Source organism: Aquila chrysaetos, chromosome 5 (genome assembly GCF_900496995.4).
Source record: "Aquila chrysaetos chrysaetos chromosome 5, bAquChr1.4, whole genome shotgun sequence".
NCBI lineage: Eukaryota > Metazoa > Chordata > Aves > Accipitriformes > Accipitridae > Aquila > Aquila chrysaetos.
The window spans coordinates 39,985,069-40,007,097 of NC_044008.1; the positions used below are offsets into that span (position 1 = coordinate 39,985,069).

Here is a 22,029-nt window from a genome sequence, read left to right on the forward strand (position 1 = left end):
TCCTTTGGACAATAAACGAGTGGTCCTCTTAACCCGCCTCTCCCCCTGCCAGCTCTCTGCGGCTGCCCTGAATCCTGTGGGAAAGGTTTCATGCCTCCCTGGGCTCATCTGTCAGCCAGAGCTGCTTCCTGGGCGGGGGGGGGGGGGATCCAGGAGTAGCCGAAAAGGACCCCTTTTCTCTGCCCTGTTCTCCTCCGCTTCCCCCCCCCCCAAGCAGTGAGTTTTCCGTTGCCCTCCCTCCTCTCTAAAACCTTGCCGTGAGCTAGGATCCTTAAACAGCTTTCCGAGGAACGCCAAACCGCCTGCCTGCTGCTGCAGGGTTCCCCGGCGCTGCTAGGGTGCCGAGGGGCGTAAGCACCCCCCCCCCCCCCCCCCCGCGAGACCTAAAAGCCCCTCTCGGTGCTTCAGGCGCCGGCAGACGGAGCCTGAGCCGCCCAAACCCAGCGCTCCGGGGCCCCGGCGGGGTGGAGGGAAGGGGAGGGAAGGGAAGGGAAGGGCAGGTCCCCCCGGGGGCCGAGCAGGGGCTGCCCGGGCCCGGGGAAGGCGGCCGCCGCCATGTCAGCACCTCAGGGGCCGCCCGCCACCGCGCCGCGCATGCGCAGTCGGCACCAATCAGCGCTGGGGGGGGGGGCGGGCGGTATTTCCCAGCGTGCCCTTTGCCTTCCGGGGCGCGGGGAGGGTCGCGCCCCCGTTGCTTGGCGACGGCGGGTCGAGGCTTCGGCGGGAGTAGGCCGCGGCCCGGCCCCTCTTGAGCGGGCTCCGTCGTGTCTCTCTGCCGGTATATAAACGTTGTTTGTTTACGTTTGGGAAATCCCCGGGGTTCCTCGGTTCTGTTCTCTGCCTCAGCGGCCTTTATGAAGCTGTTTTCAGCGTAACTGCGGCATGAAAAAGCTAATAAAATAACTAAGTAGGACTGTAAGCGGCTTGCTTTCTAATGGCTTCTTGGCTGGTTCCCCAGAGCTGGATTTGGGTAAGGGGAAAGCGCGGCCCAGCACGTCACGCTTTTGTTTTATCGCTAATAGCCCTTTTAGAAAGCTGCCTATTAAAAAATTATGTCTTATTCCCCAGGCTTTAAGATGTGGAAGCTTTGGCGAATTAATTGTCACTTAGTAATCATAAGGGAAGTGGATGTTTTCCTTGCTGTGACGGCATTAACTTAATTTTAATTAGATATAGATAAACATGTAAAGTGCTGCAGTAGCATTGAAATCGCCTAGCCTTCCCTCTAACTACTCTTGCTAATCAGTGCCTGGAAGCTCAAGCTGAAATCGTGCTCTTACTCTGGCAATTTTTTTTATAAACACACTGAGAAACCTCAGGGGCCCAAGTTACACACATTAATTCCAAGCAGAGCGTGGAAAAAGAACATGTTATTGCTGTTGTGTTGCAGCGGATGGGTGCGAGATGGTTAGAAAGGATGTTTGAGCTCCTGCGTCTCGGTGGCTGGGTGCAGAGGTCAGACTTCCACCTAACTGCTGCAGGAACATGATCTGAATCGCCCTGTGAAGGATCCTAAATGAAAACTGCTGCTGAATTATCCTGGGGGCTGACCGAAGGGGTAAAGTTTCTGTCTCTCAGGAATCCAGCCCCCTCACTCCAACACCCAAGTTGGTACCGAAAATAAGGACAGCATAAACGTCTCTCTTCCTTTTTGTTCTACCCAAAATGCTTCCAAGTAACTTCCTCCAAATAACAAGGATGTCGCTAAAATTCAATTAACTTTACCGAATCCCAGTGTAATGTCTTCGCTAGAAACTAATTTTTCAGATTTTTTTCAATAAGTGAATTTACCCTTTGCTAATTGCTCATTAAGCAGAGATTGCTCGCGTTGATTCTGCGGAGGAACAGTTTTCCTCACCAGAACAGTCAGTTGTGATTTATCCGTGTGGCAGCGGTGCAGGGAAGCTGGGAAGGAGGCAGGAGACCTGAATTAAAGCTGCTTGCTCAGCCTGCCTTCCGAAGCAGCCGCATCGGCCTGCAGATCGCTTTGCTCGGCGCTGGTGGAGGAGTGAGCAGTTCTGACTTTCACGTCCCTGAGAAGGTGTTTTCACTCAGTGGGCCGTTGTGTTCTACCTCTTACTCACCGTTTTGGTTTTTTTCCCCGTCTGCTAGGGAGTAGTTTCTAGTGCTGCTGTAAATACGTAGTGATCCAGTGGGAAGTAAGATGATAATGCTTGCCTCAGGGCCCCAGAATTTTTAATTATTAAAATGTCTCCCTGCATTTATTACTCACCAGAGAGTGCGGAGGGAAACCAACTTGGCTGGGGGTTGTGTGTCTTCCCAGCAGTCAGTGTGAAAGTTACGTTTATGGTAAAATCTGGACTATGTTCCACGTGTGAGAGCATATCTTCGTTCTGGGGGCCGTGGGCTTTACCAGAACACTTTTGTGGCCTGCCTGCGCAGGTTTTAGCATTCTGTTTACTGATATTGGAGAGAAAATTGTAATTAAACAGGAGTAGGCTACTGCTATGCTTAAAGGTCTGCTGATGATTGAAAGTGTTGCGGATCGGGGTCTGAGCATTCATCCTCAGACTGAATTACTCTGGGTCTTGCATAGTCCAGGCTTAGATCCGTGCCCTCAGGAACAGTTGGAGCCCTGCTGTGCTAGCCTCACTTGGAGGCACCATTAGTCAAGTGTCTTTGTTTTTCTGTGCTTGCAGAGTTTGATTGGAGCATGGAGCCCTTCTCCCCACCAGAACGAGGGTTTCCTGCAGAAAAAAGCTCATCTGTGCCACAGAAAAAATACCATGTCCTGGTGGGTGTGACTGGAAGTGTGGCTGCCCTGAAGCTGCCTCTCCTCATTGCTGAATTGCTGAAAATCACTGGGGTGAGTAAATCTATTGGTAGAGTATTGTAAAGTTGGTGTTACCCTGTTTCTCTTTTTGAGGAGAGATTACGTGGCTTCTGTTGAAAAGAAAAGTTCCTTCTGGCTTTGAGCCCTTTAGTTAGAAAATTTGTTGGGGGAGGATTCCTCCTGTTTTTAAAAATCGATTAATACTTTTCCCTATCATTTCATACTTCTCTAGACGTAAGAGTTAGCTTTACATCAGGCTTAAAGAGCAGTAACTATTCCTGGATATTTCCATAGGCAGACATTTAGATTCAGGAATATGAAAGTACTATTGTTCAGCTCAGCTTGCTTAATTCTCTCAAAAATTATTGAATAGGTCCTTGCTTTGTTTTTCTTTTCTTTCTGGAATATGTCCTTGTCAGTCAAATTATGAGATCTGGCTATAGACACAGGTGATGCTTTCTGGAACTCGAAATCTCTAATTAGGATATTGCAATTTTCCATAGGTGAGGTGTGGAGTTTGCACAAATGGACACTGCTGTCTGACCAACAAAGGGAAACCAGCTCTTGTAAAAACAGAAATAGAAAATACAAGCTGCTTTTTTTTTTTTTTTTTTTCTGGAGTGTATTTGCTGGTGTAACAGAGGTGTCCAGCAGAGGCCACTAGTGACTAGAATCAGAGAGGGAGATGTGCTAACTTTTGCTGTGGAATAAAGTTAGAGGAAAACGTAGAAAACCTTTAGCTTTTAAGAAACTGAGTGAATGTTTTGGAGCAGTGAAATGAAAGAGTGGCAGGAGCAAGAGGGTGTACTTAAATATGCAGATATATTGGTTAGATTGCTTAATGAATATTCTTTTGCATGATTTCAGAGGCTTTACCTTGTAGATACATTAACATAGAGTCAGAAGAGGTGCAATCTCTGACGTATCTGGTTTATGTTGATATCCAAGCTGGACAGGGTACTGAAGATGTGGCGAGCTGTTGGGCACCGGTTCTGCCAGCTGGGCTGGCATTGTGGGTTGCAAAGAGGGGCCTCGGTTAATTTATTACTTGACCTGAAATGATTAGTGAGGCCAAAGGTCCTAGCCTGAAGTAAGTGGGCCAAAGAAAAATGATACCAAGGAAGGGGGGTGACCAGACCAGAGCCAGGGATATGCATCTCTGTCTCTCAGATTGGCTTTGCTGTTGCTTCTTTTCCTTTGCTCTTGGTGCTTGGAACATCCTTCTTTGCAGGTGACAGGAAGAATGCGAACGATCCACTGTAGGAATCTAGGTCAAATGTGTTCCTTTGCTCTGAACATTTGATTTATAATTCAAAACTGCAGACGGCTGGACCTAAATTCTCTGTGAAGGCCCATAGGTTCTGCGACATCCATTGTAGGCTTTGTGGTCTCTGGTTTTAGGCTTTAGTTGCTTAAAAAGTGAAAGTGAAGCATCCAGTCCAGGATCTTCTGGTACTTAATTTATTAATTAAAATTATTTATTTACTCATTTGTGATGTGATTTCAAGGCCTGACCTAAAGCCTGCTGAGGCAGTGTAACTTTTCCATTGGGTTTGTTAAGTCCTGCACGAGCCTGTTGCATCAATTTCTTTGCTGATGGAACAGAACTTTAAAAAGCCATTGATGGAAGCAGGGCAGGAGCAGAGGAAGGCTTTGATACCAAAGGAGATGTGGTCAGAGCGTTGAACCAGAGTTGTTAGTTTAAATTGATGTTTTGGCTAAAATGATCCTTGGTGAACAACTTGGCAATATGATTTTGCACTCATTAAACTTTAACATCTCCTTGAGGGTGATAATGGATGTGACTACATCTTACTGCCTTTTGTTTAACCTCTTTGAAGATCTAGGAAATTTAGATAGCATCAGCTTACACCTTTCAGGCTATTACCCTTGCACCTGGTGCTGTGGGGAGACAGCACATAGTGTCTCGTCAGGACACTGTGGGTAACTCTCATGGTTGTGCTACACTCACACACGTTGTCTCAGGCTGATTCCTAGAATTTTTGAATGGCCTGGCAGGAATATGATGACAAAAATCCTGTTGGCAGGACATTGCTTAGTCATAAAGGCAACGACAAACCTTTCTGCGGGCGAAATGTATTGCTCTTGAAAGTACAGGATGTCATCTGGACTTTTAGGTTTAAATCACGTCATGTCATTTCATTGTGCTCCTGCCAGGTAACCTCTACATCAGCTTGTAGGTGCCATTTAACAGGGGAGCTACTCATTCTCTTCTGCAGCAGCTGTTACTGAAGCTCAGTCTGTTTGTAAAGATTTTGCTGTCAATACTGAGAAAGTGATGAAAAAAAAAAATCATACACACACCCTTACCCCAAGCAGAAATGGCTGTGACAGGACAATCGACTAACAGAGACCAACAATATTGCCTGAACGCAGGAGAGCAGTTTGGCAGTAAAATTTACACTGGAGAATTGGCTTAAGTGGTCCAAGTAAAAGAGCTCTAACTAGTCTAAACTGTCTCCCGTAAAGGAGTTTCTAAGTGTGGCTAGACTGCCTTTACTGTTTAAGCAGGGATATATCCACAGGCAAACAGAGGGTGTGCCAGGTAAATAGAAAGAAAAAACAATGTAGGCTAAAGTGATCTTGAGAACACTGATCTCTTTCCAACGTAGCTGGAGGGACTTGAAGGACTTGCTCAGAACAAGGGAACCAGGAGCCCACCCCAGCAGAAAACCTTAATTAGGGAGAATATTTAACTAATAGAGCAACTTTCTTGGGGGAGTGGTGGAATCACCACCACTCGGAGTCCTTGAACATCCCTCTGGTATGCTCTAGCTTGTAGCGGGTTGGATGCAGTACTCGATAGCCAGCTATTCCCTATTCCTGGGCTTATGCTTTGAAGAAATATGTTTTTTTTTAAGACCGGAGACAGTTTCATAACCGTCTTTAAAAAAAAAAACAAAACCACAAAACAACCAGAGTGTCTTTTGGGGATTTTTCTGTGTCCTTTAGCTTTAGAGAGGTATTTCTGGTCTAGATTAGAAAATTTTGAATAATGATGCAATTGAAGTAGCAAGTGACAAAATATGTCACGTGGTAGATCGAGTTGTATCACCTAAAAATCCTTATACCGTTATGGCTAACTGTAAAATAAGAATATCACTAACAAACATCACTGCTGAAAACTTGTAGTGCAGACCTGGCCTACTGGTACCATTTCAGAGAGCAGACATGCCCCTTGAAACTGCACATTGCTCTTTAAAATCACCAAATAAACAGTGTCTTGCAGACTGCGAGGTTAACACCTCACTGAAGCCCATGGCATGGCAGAGAGCAGCATTAGCACCTTTGTGGGTGTCACTGCATGGCTCCAAACACCTTCCTGTGAGGTGAGGTTAATATGGAAACAATACGGTTGATTGCTGTGAATATGATCTTCACACTTGAAAGCACTAGAAATGCAGCTGTGATTCCAAGTTAGGGTCACTTGAAAAAGAGCAGACATTTAGAAGAGGCAAAGAACCAAACATATAGTACCAAATACTGGTGTTATGTGCAGCTATATTTTCCCATTGCTTTTTCTTCAGGAAACGGGAAAAATTACCAAGTTGACCATGATATGCTAAGGCTGGGATTTTCCACTGCTCCCAGCTGTTATTCTAGTCATGTAGGGTGCAGATAATCAACAGTGCTCCATTCCCAGTCAAATAGATAGTGTTGGGGAGATAGGTTAACATGTTTTGTCACTTCAACCACTGCTGTTGAAGATAGCTTCTTGGAGGTTGGAGGTTTTCAGCAGTCTGTTTTAGCAAGAGTGTGCAGACTAAGTGCTTCATCAGTTTTGTACCTCAGGCCACAGTTTTCTAGTGGGAAGGAGTTGTTGGTGAGGCTGGTTTCTCCCCATCTCTCTGTTGGGCTAATAGGACCATGCAGTGGGTTGCACTGTGAACTGCTTGAAGGAGCAAACAGTGGTTGAAAGTGGCCAATAACAAAGAAAAGGGTTATTTTTTGCTGTAATCAATGGCCTGAAGTGCATCTTCCACATTACCAGTCTTTTTGGAGCACTCCCTCCATGTGTTGGCCCATCTGTTGACTGGTTATAAGGCACATCCTTGGGAGGAATTGCAGATGGAAGTACAGTTGCATGTCCCGCACGGCTGATCAGCACATGCAGAGCCACTTCGACACTGGCTCTGCTTTGCTGCTGATCCCAGTGTGTGCAGAGCACCTCCGGTTCACTGCATGCAGCAGGCAGCTGTTTGTGACATTTGTCAGAGCTACAGCTTTGAGCAGGTCATGCGACACGTAGATACCATGCAAAAAAACCCTTTTTCCACTTGTTAAGATTTCTGTGGGAGGAAATGAAAGGATCTCGTGTCATAGGGCACCTTAGCACCTCGTAAGCGTGTATGTCAAATAAACATCCAAGGGACATAATAGCGTTTCCCCAGTATATACCATATAACTGAAGGTTGCACTGGCTTTCAACGAAGCAGGCAGGTTTAAGATTTTGGAGAGAACCTTCATACACTTTCACCCAGTCTCTCTTTCCTTTGTGGAAGCCACTGGTTTACTGTTTTGACTGCACAGAAACCCTGTGCTATGAACATATCTACCCAGAGGTTTTCCTCTTTCTAACAGCTTACCTTGGTAGGAAGGATAGCTGGAAGACACAGCTCTGACTTGCTTCTGGTATTTTTGCCCCTGGCTGGAGCAAGTCTGATTAACACGGTTTTAAAAAGTAGCATCCAGTAGTCTGTAGCTACCTCTCCACCTTTGGCACCAGGGGATCATCAAGAGAGAGGGGCAGGGGCAGAAAGAGACAGAGGGAGGTGCACAACGTTGTCCATTCAACCAAGAAACTGTTCTCTCTCTTCCAAAGCCACTCTTTCCTGTGAAGCCTTGTGCAGCAGAGGTGGGCTGGCTTTGCGCTGGTGCTGCTGAGCCCCAGCTAACCTACTTGTCCCTCAGCAGTTCTTTTGATCACTCAGCACTGTGCTTTCTCTTGGCACAGAGCTTCCTCTTGGCTCCGAGTGTGGGAAGAATGATCCTGCAAATGCCGTGTAGGCATGCCACCCCTCGGCAGTCCTCTGTGCTGTGGTTAAGGGAATCCACTGAGGCGAGATGCTCTCCTGCTCCCTTTGGCAGGCGTGTTTTGAGATTAAAGGGCATCTTTCACAGAGCTTTGGTTTGCTGCTTCTTACTGTCGCTTTGAAGTTCTGTGCAGAACTGCATCTCATTCTGACCTGTTCTGTCCTCTCTGCTGTCCCCACTGTGAACTGGCCATGTGAACGTGTTTGGCGGGTGGTGACTCAGCACATGCCCGTTTTAGGGTGGCATGAAATGAGTCTTTGGCGCCCACGAGTACCTGTGGTGGCCTGGCCTTTCAGCTGTGAATAGGGGAAGTTCCTCTGAGAATCTACTTAGCTTTCAAAATCTTTGCGGCTGGAGCCCTCCTGCTCTACTCAGCTTTACAGGATTATCCTCAAGTCTAACCATTGGTCTTTCTTTCTCTTTCTTTTCTGATTAGCTCGAAGTGAAAGTGGTCACTACTGAGAGAGCAAAGCATTTCTACAATGCCCAGGAGATTCCTGTCACCCTCTACAGTGATGAAGATGAGTGGCAGGTGAGTTGTTCTTCCTTTGGAGACTGGAAGGGCTTCTGTCCTGTCCCCACTAGCCACATGTTTTGTAATTCAAGTAGTTTTGTCATGCACTCGTGACTTCTACTTCCAGAAGGCCAATGGGTCATGCTTCAGAAAAAAAGCAGGCTCCCTGGGAGATTCACTTAGTTGTTCAAGTGCTGAACAACAAATAGAAGCGTTCCTCTAAGTTTCTCTGCAAGAGACCGCATTTATTTATTTTTTAATCCCAGGCCAAGACTCACTTCTTTGTTCTAGTAATGTATGCTTTGGAATATGGCTTTCAAAGAATGTGGTTCCAACCATGCTGTAAATGAGGAATAAAAGAAAGGCTGCCCTGACTGTACCGGAGGATTTTGTACCGCCCTAGCAGACTTGCAGGAGGCAATGAGGGTAGAAGTGGTCTCTTACCACGCTGGGCTCAGCTGCTATCCGCAGCTCTGAGAGGAGTACCAGGAAATGTCAAGAAAGCCACTGCAGAGTCGCGGTGAGGGTGTTTGGTGCTTGTCGTGAGTCATACTTGTCATGAAGGCAACAGCTTAATTCTCCTTAACACTGCGTATTCTGAATCTACAGGCATCGCTGACATTCACAAAACTACCTACATTGCTTTAAAACTCAGGCTGGTGTCTGACTGGATAACCTTGTGCTGGTAGGGCCACCCTGATGTAGCAGTGGAGAGAAAGGCCAGTACCTGGAGATGGCGGGCACCAGTGTGACAGGTGGCTGGAAGTTAGAGAGGTTCTTCTGGTGGAAGTAGTGTTTATCTCAGAGGTGTCTGCATCTGTGCTCCTGCGCATACATAGGAGAGCCATTCCAGTAAGGGATAGCTCAGTTGTCAGGGCTGTGAACATCTCTAGACCTTGTAGAAGGGCTTTTTCTCCTGACTACAGTTTTGCTGACATGCTTTGAGAGAGTCCCCGAGTATGAAGAGGTTCATTTTATAAACATCTTTTTTTTTTCCTATACGTTTTATCTCTACTTTGCAGTACCGATCTGAGTACAAGGTGATCTACTCTTTACCAGTACTCTTGCCAGTGCACTCACACGTGAGGATCACTTCTGTGTGGAGAGAGGCATGCTAATGGCAATGGCCAGGAAGCTTTGTGGCTCACCTAGGAGAGTGGTGGAGATCTGCTGGGTCCCAGGGTGCTACAGCTCCAGGCAGTTATTTCTGAGGAACCCTTGGTGGGGTGATAGAAGAGGTGCAGGTCAGGCTTTGAGGTTTGCTGGCACACTGGAAGGCAGGCACGGAGCTGTTGGGGAGTGGTTTGGTCTGCTTAAAGAATCACTTCCAGTGGTATTAGTAAATATGATTTAATAGGAATTTATATAAAAGCGCGACTTCACAGAATTCAATGGCAAGGTTCACTCTATTACTTAATACATGGATGAAATGTACACAGGAAAATTAAGTTAGAATCAGACTAAAATTAGGTATACAGAGACCGAAGACATGATAGGGTAAAAGAGAAATATACAAAGAAAAATCGAGTTCGAATTGATGTCTCATGATTTGTACTGAGATCGGGAATGTAAAAAGGGTAAGGGAGACCCTCCTGCTGAGTCATGAGGTTCAGAGAAGACCCCCTTGCTTTCTAAACTCCTGTCGGAGTCTAGGTGCAGCTGGATCAACTCCTAGTCCCAGACTTGGTCAACAGTTTATATCTAAAGGGATTATGAGTATAATAACAGCCTGAGATTCATTCACAGTTGAATGAAGTTCACGACAGTAATTTAAGTATAGATTTGAAAAGCAATAATTTGTAATATACTTGCTATAGAATATTCAGATTAGTATACACACACATCCATAAAGGCACTAAGAGATGTACATAAGCAAGTTAAAAATTCCCCTCGAGTTCAGAGAAAATATTTACGTTGAATGCTTCGGCATCTTTCTCAATGGATGAAGGGTCGAGCCTCAAGGAGCGGAGAGAATCAGCCCAAGTCTCGTCGGCTTTTGGCGACAGACCTCCGATCTTTGCAAACAGAAAAGTTTGCGAGCTCTGAGAGGCGTCCCACTCAGAGGGAGATGCTGGTTGTAGCCCACTGCGGTCCAGGAGAGCTCAAAGGGTCTCAGTACCACTGCTTGTAGGTTCAGGAGGTGATTGGCTTTAGTCATCAGCAAATTACTGGGATTCCAGCTGTGCTGGTACCGTTCCACATGAGTTACGATTCAGATAAGGAATGCTCTGGGGCTGTCAGAGAATGACTTAAGATTCAGATACGGGATGCTCCAAGGTTGTCAGGGGAGGACTGGGATGTCTCAAGGTTGTTCGGAGAGAACAAATTATCTCTACTTTCGTTTTTTTGTTTTCGCTGGGTAGCAGGAGTCCTTGAGACAGTCCGCATGACTCCCTGTCTTAGCCATGTGAGGGTTCCTGGTACGGTCAAGGGACACTTAACTGCTTGACTCATTATACTTATGTTAAGGCCTAGTGAGACTTCCTGAGTTCGTAGATCAGCCCAGTGAGGGGGAAGAAATGCACCACCGCGGGAGCCCTTATAACATGCCGTTCTGACAGAAGGGTGAGAAATAAGCCTGCTCCACATCTGTTTGTGAGATATTTTACTCTGAAAATAAAACTACAATTTTCAGTGCCTCTAGAAAAAAATAGACGTGAGTGGAGAAGCTGGGAAAGGTGTCAGGAAGCACCAGCTTTCCGGATGCTGTCTTTTTGTTGTGGTTTCCAGTGACTCAGAGAAGGAACAGTTTGTGGCCCTGATGCACCTCTTGCTGGCCTGTGGTTGTGTGTGTCCTCTGGGGATTAAGCACCTGATGCTGTTTGCTGCTTCTGTTGACACTTTCCCAGTTAACTGCGCTCTTAAGAAAAGACCAGGACTCTTTCGAGCAACTCAGAGCTTTAGTGAAAATAGAAATATTCACTTAAGAGCCAAGAGAGGAGGATAGTGCCCAGCTGGCTAAACCTCATCTATCCTAGAGAAAGCCAACAGGACTGTTCCCTATTGTACTTACGAGGGTTTACTTTGCGGCTGTGAGTATGCGTAGGGGTGTGCATCCTAATTTAAAGTGACTTGTGCAGTTAGGGGTCTGTACCTCGTTAAAAGCTGGTGGACAGCTTCACTTCAAAGAGATCTGAAGCTTATAAATCACATGGGTTCCTCAGGAAATGTGACCCCTGGTTTTGTCCTGTCTGGCTTCAGTTGGCTGATAGGATGGAGCTCTTTTCTCCGCTCAGATATGCTGTGTGGTGAGGGAGCTCTTATGAACAATTCTGAAGCTGAGGGATTATGTGAATGGGAAGTATATGGTGAAAGGTCTTTCCTGTGAGTTGAGATCTGTCATGGTTGGACGTGTGAATTGTCTTTGTGGGGAAAGGATACCCATTTGTAAAGCACCGAGCACATCGGTGCCGTCTGTTAACTGTGCTTTCTAAATGTAGCTGCAACACGGCCTTCACTGGAGGAGGGGGGAAAATCAGAAAAGTGAGCACTGTGGCTGCAGTCCCTGGTTCCCCACGCTCTCAGATCCTGCTTGATATGAGAGTAATTCTTTCCCCTTAAGTTTACATGGTGGTTACTAATGTGGTATTGATAAAGTGACTGTTGCTCACAGCGTTCATTGTGAGGGTTCCGTAATCTGCATCTTGTCCCATCCACAGCTGTGGAAAGGTCGTTCGGACCCAGTCCTGCACATTGAGCTCAGACGGTGGGCTGACCTTATGGTGGTGGCACCTCTTGATGCAAACACGCTGGCAAAGCTTGCGAATGGCATCTGTGACAACCTGCTGGTGAGTAACCGACGCTCTGCCTGAGAGTTCTCTCACCTCCCAGCGTTAGACTGTCTGACCTTTCTTTCATGGAAAGTCTTATGTTTCTGCAGCATCAAGAACAGTGAGATTTGCATGTTCTGCTCCCACTTCATATGCTTGTCTCTCTCTTCCTACAGTATGGTTCCCCTATTCCTTCTCAAACAGTTGTTCTTTTCTTCCCTGACCAACATCTTTTTCCACTCCTCGGCTCCATCAGGCTCTTCGATTATTTCCCAGTCCCTGCTTTATGCCTTTCCTGCTTTTTCTGATGGGTGGTTATTTCTTTGTTTCTAACTCCACCCTCTCTCTGTCATGCATGTACACACAGAGGCATGCGCATACACACTTGCACTCACTTTTGAGTTCCTCTCTGCATTTTTTAGATGCAATCTGGAAAGACACCTGTGAGATCAGATAAAATTGTTTACTTCCTGCTACCTCACCTCCTCCCTCACCTAACTGCATAGCACAGAAATTCGAACATGCTCACACTTACTTACCATCCATTTTCAGCTACAGGGGATTTTGCTTGTTCAGGCTTGTTTTTCTGGTATTAAAAGTGCTCTGGCTCAAAGGCTGATCAGAAAGTGTATTAAAAGAGTGTCCTTCTCTGTTGGGTGATGGGGACCTTCAGCCAGGCTGAATGCTTTGTGTCTAGTCATTAGGTCTTCATTAGGAGAAGTCATAAGCATTAGCCACCCAAAAGATCTGCCAGAAAGCTGCGGATCCGCAAATGTTGCTGTGGTGCATCACCCCTCAATAATGCAAGGAGGCTAGAACTAGGAACGGAGGGTAGTGCATCAGGTCTGGCCAGGGAGCCCTGCATGACCAACTTAGCTGTTCAGGTAAGAGGAAGTGCATATGAACAAACAAAAGTACACCCAGAGCAACAGCCCTCATTTGTGTGAGTAGATCACTGGAGATCTGAGAGAAGCCAGAAGGAGCTGTGGGAGGGACAAGCAATGTCTTGTCCTTCTGGGTCCCCTTGGTATTGTAGATGTGATGGTGGTAGCGGGGGGAAGAGCTCAGGAAGGATGTTAGGGATGCATGGCTTCACAAACTCCTGCCACTCTTTTCGGATAGCCTTGTGGCAGGAAGACGTAGCTCCAGCAAAGCAAAGCAAGTGCTGGAGGTGCTGGTTGGCAGGTTAGAACAGATTCTAGCAGACTTTCCTGTGCCGGGAAGGGTTCAAATCACAGGGCATAAAAAAGGATGGGCAGGGTTCTCATAAGTACTCTGTGATCTGAGCACAGACCCTGTACCGGGGACTGTTGCTACCTGGGAAGTTCCCTTTGCATGATTTAAATGCTGCTAGGCCTAGGGAAACTGATGGGCATTGCATTAAGAGCAACCAGCATTTATCTTTTTAAGGAGATGAGGTGATACTGGGTTATCTGGAAGTTATGTGTTGCTGAGGAGTCAGATATGATTCCCTGTAGCACGCAGGAGCTGCTAGATGGTTTGTAATCTGCCAGCATCTTCTGCAACAGCCCAGATGTGTTCATGTTAACCTCTGTTTGTGTCCTGGAAGCAGCAGTGCTTCCCCTGTGAGGACTTACAGATCCAGTTGGCATATCATTTGAAAAAGGCTCACTTGCCAACTTTTTGTGTTTAGCTCTACGGCTGGCTTATCTGAAGTGTTGCCTGGGGATTTCTCTATAGCTGATATGATCTGTGGCCACCCCTCAGCTTCTCTCAGTCTCCCCCATGGGCTGGCAGTCTGCACGCATCATGTTCCAGCTTGGTTTGCTCCAGCAACTGGGCTGCTTGCTTGGCCCCACGCCAGAGTAGGATGGGATCTATCCTTTTTGTTGCTTCCCTCATCTTTCTTGCCTGTCAGAGATGAGCTTTGCTGGAATGTAATACAAATTAGTATCAGCCCAGTGGATCTGCCTGTGGGCTAGTCCAGCTGACAGATTGAGGCTTTTGGCCCCTAATGACACATAGGCTGGGAAATCGCTTCTGTGCAGCAAAGTGATGAGAAGGAATGAGGAAAGACAACCCATCTCAGAGCTGAACCTCTTGGCTTCTCTTGCAGACTTGTGTCATCCGTGCTTGGGACCTGAGCAAACCTCTGCTCTTCTGCCCAGCTATGAACACAGCCATGTGGGAACATCCCATCACAGCTCAGCAGGTGGAGCAGCTGAAAGGCTTTGGCTACACAGAGATCCCCTGTGTGGTGAAGAAACTAGTGTGTGGAGACGAAGGTCAGTCCTTTTGCATGTCTTCTGACTCTTCCTGCACGAGTGCTGCTCTTATCCTGAAGGGATGTACATTCTTTTGCCGTGTGGCCTTGTTGTGAAAGAGGTTTTGTTACACAGCTTTGGTTTAGCAGCAATTTAGGATTTATTAATATTTTTGAGATAGATTGCAAGATTAGGTTGTATGACTTTAACAGTACCTAATTTTGAGCCAATTTAACAGAGTGATTCAATGGAATTTGTTACAGTCAGATTTGTGACTTAGTTAAATATTCAAAAATGGCAAGGATCACCCCAAACTTACAGCAGGGTTGGAGGTTAAATCAAATCACACACACGCACGGACAGATAGAACAGTTCTGAACCAAATCACAGAGACAGGCAAAATAGTTCCAAACCAAACTGCAAATGCACATACACAGATACACACACACAGAGCTTAACCTTCGATTAAAATTTCCCTCTCGTGAGTTTCACAAATTACTCACTTTTACGTGCCGACATTCATCAACAGACTGCTAGTAAACTTCACGAAATCTGGCCTTTAAGTCCTAGAGAAATCATTGACGGACAATCTTCAATCCTCACAAAATCTACCCTGAGAGGTGTCCCAGCTCAGGGGCAGATACTGGGTCACACAGCCTGCTACAGTCCCCAGAGAGCTGAAAGGGTCTCTCCTTGGATCGCTATTTATAGGGTCTCGAGATGATTGGCTTTGCTCATTGTTTTACATTCTGGCCACAATTCGTGCTGAGTCATCCTGATGTACCATTCAAGGAGCAGATAGCCCAGGTGTGGCCAGGGGGTGCCTGGCGCCCATAAGTCTCTGCACTTGCAACCAAGATAACAGCACAATGGGAGGTTTTCAAGGCATGCATGGCTTATCCTGAAATATCAGGGTGGTCCTGATGTGCCATTCAGGCAGCAGATGGCCCAGGTGTGGTCAAAGAGTGCCTGACACCCTTGTAATCAAGATAACAGCACAATGGGAGGTTTTCCCAAAGCATGCATGGCTTATCCCGAGATCTCAGAGTGGCCCCGGGGCGCTGCACCACCACAGGCCTTCAAGATGTTGAACTGTGGGGAGCAGGTACTTACGGCCAGGGTTTATTCAAACAAACTGAAGCTTTGCCCTGTGCTAGCTGATATCTATTATTCTTGTTCATTAATTTTTAAGTAGTCTTAGAGACCATCCAAGCCAGGCTTTCAAATGAGCCCTTAGATAGGCCTGATATTTAAAAGAAATACTCATTCAAGAAGAGAGTAGATCAAAGAGAAGGAAGGCTTTGCGGTGAGTGTTATCAGCCTGGGATTTGGGTGTCCTGACCTTGCCGTATACTGTGACTGTGGGCTGTTTTCATCGCACCTCAGTTCCTCATCTCTAACATAGGGATAATATCCCTGAGAGCAGACAGTGAGAATAAGCGCTTTGCAGATGTGGCTGAGGGTGTAGCTGGATGTGCATTTAACATTTGTTGTTGTTTGTTGCCTGGGTTACTTTTCAGCTTCCCAATTGAGTTTTGATTTGGGGTTTTGACATCAGACTTATCTGTGAAGTGAAAGAGAGGGGTAGGGAAAGCTGTCATGCTCAGTTTCAAAAGACTTAACTTACAGTGCTAAGAAATACTACTAAAATGGTCTCATTTGTATTTTAGGAGCTGCTTTAAATGGAGGTATTTTGACTTTGGGGAGTTTTTGAGAAGGGCTTTTATACAAGCAATTTGGATGAATGGATTCAGTTTTTAATCAAAATTTTCTTGGACAAATTGTCTGTAAAACGTCACCCAGTTCTAGCCATAATAGCAAATGTGCTATTACCTGCACAGTAGTGTACTCGTACTTCTGTTTAACAACCCCAACTCCAGCAGGATTTTAACCGCTCTGTCAGATAGTTCAATAAACAGTCTGTAGCGAAGACAGGATGTTAAAATGTTCTTCATGGTTAAATTCTAGGGCTGGCTTAGTTTCTGAATTCTTCGGTAGGTGCAGGGCTTCTAGAGAGTGTTTTTTTGGAGCTGAAGACTAAGAAATATTTACAGTTAGGTAAGTGTAGTCAAGTAACTCAGGCATCAGTTGAAATATCCTGGACAATTATGCCCCCGCTGGGATTTTAGACCTGATTACATCAAATTTCTTACGTACTTGTAATAATGTTAAGGGAAAACGCCCAAAAGAGGTCATTCTGCGCAGACGTTTTGGCAGAAGTGGAAGGGCCATCTGGCATAGCTTCTTTGTCCTTTATTTTTTCCCTTCATCTTTTTTAGTACATATATAGGATCTCTATTCTTGTAGTAAGCAGCTGAGTGCCTCCTAATGGGTCATATGCTTATTCTTGCAGGTTCATGCACCTGAGGCAGAGCTGTGTTGTTGTCATCCCTGTTTCATAGATGGGGACCTGAGATGCAAAAGGGCCATGTGAGTTGACTCACCAGCACAAATGGATTAGAGTTGCATGGTGAACATGATTTCCACCTTCTGCTGCTCCGCCCTGCCCCTTTGCTGGGGGTTGCCGCCCTTGCGACAGGGATGAGTGAGCCACATGAGAAGCAGCATGTGAATTGCTGTGGTTGGTAGCTCAGAATGGCAAAGTAAACCAGCACTGATCAGCAGTTACCTCATTCCACCAGCAGTCATTTGGGAGCTGCTTCATACTCGGTTCAGCTGTCTCTACTGTGAGAACAAACTCCTGAAGGAGCTTGTAGGAGAGGGATGGTACGGACAGCTGGGGCAGTAGTAGCCACATCTGACTCGACTCCGCTTGTGTTTGTGAGTCAATTCACAACAAGATTTTCCTGTTGGCAAATGCCAGGATTTTCCTGGCAGTATGTAGGCTAATTATGGCAAAGCAGTTGTTGTGGTTTAACCCCAGCCAGCAACTAAGCACCACACAGCCGCTTGCTCACTCCCCCTCAGCGGGATGGGGGGAGAGAATCAGAAGGGTAAAAGTGAGAAAACTCGTGAACTGAGATAAAGATGGTTTAAAAATTGAAATAAAATAATAATAACAACAACAACAATAATAATAACAAATTGTAATGAAAAGGAAAATAACAAAGAGAGAGAAATAAAACCCAAGAAAGACAAGTGATGCAAATGAAAACAATTGCTCACTACCAACTGACCAATGCCCAGCCAGTCCCCGAGCAGCAGCCCCCCGGCCAACCTTTCCCCTAGTTTTATTGCTGAGCATGATGTCATATGGTCTGGAATGTCCCTTTGGTCAGTTGGGGCCAGCTGTCCCAGCTGCGTCCCCTCCCAACTTCTTGTGCCCCCCCAGCCTACTCACTGGTGGGTGGTGTGAGAAGCAGAAAAGGCCTTGACTCTGTAAGCACTGCTCAGCAATAATGAAAACATCTCAGCATTATCAACACTGTTTCCAGCACAATTCCAAAACATAGCCCTGTATTAGCTACTATGAAGAAAATTAACTCTATCCCAGCCAAAACCAGCACAGCAGTAATGGACTCCAGGTCTCTGAAGACCCAAGATAGTCTCCACCACTTCTTCCTCTCTTCTCCTCTGTTTTTGGGCCTTTCACCCCAAGGCTTCTTCTTCCACACTAATTTTGGTTTTGTGGGTTTCATCCACAAAGGCATTTGCCCAGCTTCCACCCAAGCAGCAGGTAGCAAAGCTCACACATCTGGTACAGAAGAAAAGAAATTCAGTTTGCATCAGTTTTGTCTGTTGACACTGTGGTTTGTCTTGCTGTAAAAGAGGTTTATCTTCCTCAACTCATGTGGCTGGTCTCACCTGAAATGGGCCAGATTCTGACTGCCACTGAGTTTCTGCATTACAAGCTTTACCTGATTAATTTTTCTTCTTTAGTAAATGGGTGTTTTTAGACATAGAGTCCAGCTAAAAGAGAGTTAAAATAAATTAAATTGAGTTGGTAATTAAAATGTTTCCTTGATTGGGTAGTTAAATGTAGGTTACCAGCTGTTGGCCTTGATGATATCCACGTGCCATGATATAAAGAGAGCTTTGAGAGGTGCTGTACCACACATGGGCCTGCAGCAATTTGCCTTTGCAAAAACATTTCCAAACTGCTCGTACCTTCATCATCCTTGGCTGCATATCTAAAGCCTGGCACACTGGAAGATTTCTACCTGTAGGCATGAGCTGTGCTGTAAGACAGGCTGCTTAGCAAGATTTTGCTCTGCTAAACCTAAAAATCCAGCTGTGAATTGCCAAAGATGTTGAGGAAGTGGGTGGTGGAGGACAAAGGCAGGCCTTGGAAATGTTCTCCAAGGGTGTAGCTCTGCCAAACTGTGCAGAGGCAGGCAGGGAATTTCTCCTGCTTAGCAGGACCTGTCAGCTGCAGCTCCTCTCCTTGAGGTTAGGAGATGAGAAGGGCCCAAATCTGCCTGCAGCTCATCCATGGGATGCTTCAAACCTCCTGGGATTTACAGGTCTGAAAAAGGCATAGTGGAGAAGGAGTCTTACTTTGCAAGGGAAACCCAATTTTCTCGACCTTCCAAAAGTATCATTCTTCATCACAAATCCTCAGTTATATCCACTTATACCTTCTGTCCCAGACAAGGCTCAGGTAGCTCATCTGTACTGGAAAACTGAGGGTCCGGGCAGATTCAGGCCTGTAATCTGCCCAGAAGAAAACACCTCTCCCTGCTGGTCAGGATGGCTTTTCCCCTTCCCCTCTGCCTCTTGCTTGCCCTCAAGTTGTTACTGTTCTTTGGAGGCTGCTGATTTAGCTGTTCATCTGTGCGCTCGCTAACCTAGCTGTGGAAGCAGACCAGAAAAAAAGAGGAAAACAAAACCTCCCAGGACTAATTTCTGATGACCAATAAGGCACGTATTTTAAATTATTAGAGCAATTAGCCAGCAGAACAAAAGATCAACAGAGACTCCATCTTTTCAATCTTCCAGTGGAGACAAATGCTAGTGGGAGAAGTATCTTTCCTCCGCCGCAAACAAATTACAGGAGTGAATGGACTGAGTTCTGAGTGCTGAGTTCAGTACACAAGGTTGGACAAGATGATTTAATGATCTCTGGCCTTAAAATTCTGAACCTAAGTTTAAAAAGTATTTCAGAGGGAAGCAACAGCGCAGCGTAGATTAGATGTTCATCTGGCAACTAACCAGTCTGAAAGGAAAAGCTTTTACATTTTGTTCTGTCCAGCACTCAGTCTTCTCCAAGAATTACTCCCAAGATTCAAGCTGGTGTGAATCCAGGACAGCTTTCTCTAATGTGGGTCTAACTGCAGAGTCATGGGAATGGTATGAATTCGGCAAGTCTTTTTTATAGGCAAAGGCCGTTTCAAAAAGATACCGAACACACACAATGTTTACAGTGGAGAAAGGAGGTGAAATAGGGTATTTTGCTACCCACATGCTTTTTGGGGGCACTTTTGCACACTTGTCTCCAGGGCAGTGTGATCTAAGATAGTAAGTCCCTGTGCGGTCAAGGGTTAGATGCAGACACTTCTGGAGATGATTCAGAACATGAGGTACTTATTAAGGTCATATGAGTTGCCTTTTGAGGTTTCCTGCCTCTCTTCATTGACTGTCTGAGGAGCTTGTACTCCTGCTTAGACTTCAGAGTTAGGAGCCAAACTAAGTTAGCATGAACACTCTTCTCGCTCTCCTCCCCTGATGGCATTCAACTGTGCCACAAAATCCCTGCAGAATCAGGTGGACTGAGCAGATCCTCTGGCCTCCACAGTTGCTTTCTGTTGGGCGAGTCACGAGGAAACACGTGGGGATACTTGGTGAGCTTTGCTGTGCTGTGCCACTGTTGTGCATCTCATTTTCTACAGCAGTATGGCGTATGGAGAAGAGAGGTGGTGGGACGGGGAAGCACGTGCCTCATGCTGTCTCTGGGGGACCTGGATTTCACCATGTGGTTTTGCTCTTACCCTGCAGGTCGAGGTGCCATGGCAGAAGTGTGGACCATTGTGGAGAGCGTGAAAAGGATCCTTGAAGAACGGGACTTGTCAATGCAGAGCTGATGGGTTGGCATGTAAATTGTATTTGTGTGCCTCCATGACGATTTGAAGATAAAACCAACAGGAAGCTGAGTCAAGATGGCATGCGTACCTATAGTGTGCTCTTCAACCGAAAGAGCAAAACGGTTGTCTTCCAGCTGGTGCCAAACTGAAATGTGGTACATCACTGCAGACTTTCAGAAACCAAAGCCAAGAACATGCTGCTTTAGTGTGGGAAAACTCTGTGGTATCTCACAGAGAGGGAGTAACGTTCCCCTAGGCCACTCGGCCCCCAGTATTTCACATGTGCTCCTTTCCGAGGAGGCTGCAGAAGGATTTGCCAATGTATTTCAGGTCCAGTGGTTCCCCCAAGAGCTGCCAGAGAGGAAAGTGCTGTGCAAATCCTGGTGATGGGGATAATGCCAGCCCCTTCCAGCATGGCAGTGTGGGGACATCCCTGCTCTCCAACGCCTGGTCCATAGCTGTGCTGGCTTCACCTTTCCAGCAGGAGTCACTGTCCAAAAAGCATTTGCCCTCCAGAAAATTAATAAAAGAGAGCTTTTAATTCTGCCCCTGAAGAATTGCCTCTTGTAGCTGCTCTGGGGGGTGTTTGCACCTAACCTCATTGCTAAATCGTTGCGTCTGCCTGTGTTTTTTGTCAGAGATGGGGAAAAAAATTTACTGAAAGAAGCTATCTAGTCCTTGAATTAGCCTTTGCCCTTTTGTATCTGTTGACTGGATAGGGATGCAGACGTCAACTGTGAACCAAAATGACACCTGCCCATCTGGGTGCTCCAGTCAGGAAATGAACAGGCTGGGCCCTTGTGGAAAGCCAGGGTGGGTGTTTCCCAAGGGAGAAAAGTCAAACTTCGCCCATGATGATCCTTTTTGGCTTGAAAATTAACTGACTGGCACGTAAAAATTGGGAAATCCTGTAACCTCTTGGGCCAGACTGGCCAGGGCTCCCCCAGTCCAGCCTTTCCTTGGAAACGTGATCCTGCTCCTGAGGGTAATGGGAGCAAACTGGGGCTGTTGAACATGTTGCTGTAGCAGAGCACTGCTGACCCAGAGAGTTTATTTTTAACTAGACCCAGTCAAATTTAAGGCCTTCGGTACAGAACGTGCATCCTGCCTATGGGGGCAACCTTCAGACGGCTACGCATGAGGGAAGAGGTTATCGGACTATGTTTGCTTTCCTTATCTATTCCACACAAATAAAAACCTCTGAACTTTCCCATTTTTGGCTCTTCCACTGACAGAGATCAGGGGATTCAGAGCTTCTGGGGATCAAGTCAGAAGGATCTTCATGTGAGCAGAGCTTGTGGCTCACATGATGGGCTGTAGTGGTACCCTTTTGGTAGTTGTGAACTTTGCATTTTGCCAGTGAAGTCTTTGAGGTGTGACCTGCATCGTTTGCTCATGTTCTGAGCATGATGAAAGCTATCCACTTATCAGAGGATCTTTCTTTAAGCTTACTGAAGGCAGTAGAAGAGAAGCTTCTTGGTTTCCATGAGTTTTGTAGTGAACTTTGTTTCTCCTACTTACAGAGAAATATGTGTTCTGGCAGTTGCAGCTGTAACTCGACCTTGGGGCTCTGCTCTGGCTCTGCCGTGGATATCTTGTGCGGTTGGAGTTGCTTATCCTTCCTCCTAGTCCGTGACTTGGCAATGCAGAAAATCTGACAGTAAGGTTCCTCATACCAGGTCAAAACACA

General features: G+C 46.3%; 1 protein-coding gene across 4 annotated transcripts; it reads left to right on the plus strand.

The window, feature by feature from the left end:
* Window positions 1-241: 241 nt before the first annotated feature.
* Window positions 242-21,549, plus strand: PPCDC (phosphopantothenoylcysteine decarboxylase). 4 transcript variants are annotated; one of them, XR_005932467.1, is made up of 8 exons: window positions 242-778; window positions 2,237-2,299; window positions 2,661-2,827; window positions 8,286-8,381; window positions 12,023-12,151; window positions 14,211-14,379; window positions 16,712-16,788; window positions 20,254-20,337. XR_005932467.1 is itself a non-coding variant. In XM_041123745.1 (7 exons), exons 1-7 carry the CDS (start codon window positions 556-558, stop codon window positions 20,337-20,339), a joined length of 933 nt encoding a protein of 310 aa, XP_040979679.1. In that variant the 5' UTR covers window positions 242-555; the 3' UTR covers window positions 20,340-21,549. The 4 variants fall into 4 exon arrangements, 3 of the variants coding, with proteins under 3 accessions (XP_040979679.1, XP_029871906.1, XP_029871907.1); XM_041123745.1 differs by lacking the exon at window positions 16,712-16,788 and having other exon boundaries at window positions 20,254-21,549; XM_030016046.2 differs by lacking the exons at window positions 2,237-2,299; window positions 16,712-16,788 and having other exon boundaries at window positions 20,254-20,893.
* The last annotated feature ends 480 nt before the right edge of the window (window positions 21,550-22,029 follow it).